The sequence below is a fragment of the Sinocyclocheilus rhinocerous genome, unplaced genomic scaffold, assembly GCF_001515625.1.
Source record: "Sinocyclocheilus rhinocerous isolate Xijiao unplaced genomic scaffold, SAMN03320098_v1.1 scaffold444, whole genome shotgun sequence".
Lineage (NCBI taxonomy): Eukaryota > Metazoa > Chordata > Actinopteri > Cypriniformes > Cyprinidae > Sinocyclocheilus > Sinocyclocheilus rhinocerous.
Window position 1 is genome coordinate 1,789,173 of NW_015645540.1, and position 1,868 is coordinate 1,791,040.

At 37.8% G+C, this 1,868-nt stretch overlaps 1 protein-coding gene across 1 annotated transcript in view; it reads left to right on the plus strand.

The window, feature by feature from the left end:
* Positions 1-1,868, plus strand: part of prkci (protein kinase C, iota) — a 24,282-nt gene that overhangs the window by 15,548 nt on the left and 6,866 nt on the right. The window contains exon 12 of the mRNA XM_016510091.1: positions 786-921. Within this exon, the coding sequence (XP_016365577.1) occupies positions 786-921 (136 nt within the window). The remainder of the gene's footprint in view (positions 1-785; positions 922-1,868) is intronic.

Consider the following 1,868-nt stretch of genomic DNA (forward strand, 5'->3'; position numbering starts at 1 on the left):
TCATCCAAGAAAAAAATCAAAATGCCCTGTCTAAGGGGTCCGTGTATTTTGGCGTCCATTCATTTTTCGTTTTTTTTAAACCCAGAAATTAAAATGCAGTTTCTTCTTTAATGGTTCAAACCCTGATGAATAGAATAAGCAGACACAAATTAATTTTGATATCAAAATTCATATTTAATTAAAAATCTAAAAATGATATAAAGCTTGTTTTATATTGAGATAAAAGGTGCATTTTCTGCTCTTAAGGTCCCATTCACCAAGATACCTAGTCCTTTACCCCCACCCTTGAATTTATACATTTACTTTAACGATTAATAAAGTCAAGTCCCGCCCTTTAACTTTTAACATTCTAAAACCTGTTTCACTCTGAAATATGTAACAATACATAAATCAATTCAGCCATAACTTCTGTTACATGACTAAGTTTGCTAAGCAAAGCAGGACACTAATTATTAATCAAAAATCAAAATGGCAAGATGCAATAGAGGTTTGCTTTTGTTACATTTAAATGGATATTGCGTTTTTCTAGTTGTAAAGGTTAAAACAATGTTAAGATACTAATAAATAATAGATTTTCGTTGGACTCGGCTGTTTGGGACTTGGACTTGAGTCCGACTCGGCCCATTTTGGACTCGGTCTTGTCTCGGACTCGATTGGTTAAAGACTTGGACTCGACTTGGACTCGACTTAGGTGGACTCGAACCCAACACTACTGAATGACACACCACAGGAACAGAAGCACAAATGATATAATTTACTGTTTCTCTTGTTCTTTCTGCTGGCAGGTTTTACTCTGCAGAGATCAGTCTCGCCTTGAACTACCTCCATGAGCGTGGAATCATTTACAGGGACCTGAAGCTGGACAATGTTTTGCTGGAGTCAGAGGGACACATCAAACTCACTGATTACGGCATGTGTAAGGTTAGTCTGAATATGTCCATTGTCTCAGTTGATTAACTCTATCCCCGCCATTGATGGAGTTTTTTGTCATTTATGAGACAACGCTTCCCCGCCGTTGACGGAATTTTCTGGCTTTCCGTGTTTTCACTGGTGTATTGTAGGAAGTGCTATTACGCATCTTCTGAATAGGTATTGAACGTCTGGCTCAAAACACGGCGAAGAAGCAGAACCAAGAGTTTGCGTATGTAAGCAGATGCATATGTAAAATAACGCGATCATCAAACATTAATCATTATATAAATCAAAACTGCCTAACGTTACTGAATGAAATGGTGATCCAGGAACTGTTATATAGTGTTCTTTGTTTTGACACACTGCTTGTTCAGATATTAAGACAACAAAATATTCTGGGTGAGAGTTAAGCGCCATATTGATTAAGCCATACGTACTGACCAGAATATCAGAGATTTGAGGGTGGGTTCTTTAGACTTAATTACTTAGAGTAAATAAGCACCAAGCAACATCCTTTAAACCTCATAGCTGTGCACTGGCAACCACCCACAACACACTATGGGAAAATATAAAAATGATTTTGAAACTTTGGCGAATTCAAAGAGATATCAATTTTGCTGCTATGCAGGGCTGCACGATTAATCGAATGCTATTGTCATGCACATCTTGTCAGTAAAGCCGGTTCTGTGATTAGTAGTACATTTCCAGCACGTGCTTTTAGATGGAGCAGCATTTACTACACAGAGCCGTAGTTCACTGACAAGCTACGCAAAATCGCGTTCATAATTGCAGACGATTTAATTGCGCGATTATGAAATCGAAGAAATCGTGCTGCGATTATGAAAGCTGTTTGCGTAGCTTGTCAGTGAACTACGGCTCTGTGTAGTAAATGCTGCTCCATCTGAAAGCACGTGAATATACCACATTTAATAACATATTTTTACTACAAAGTCACT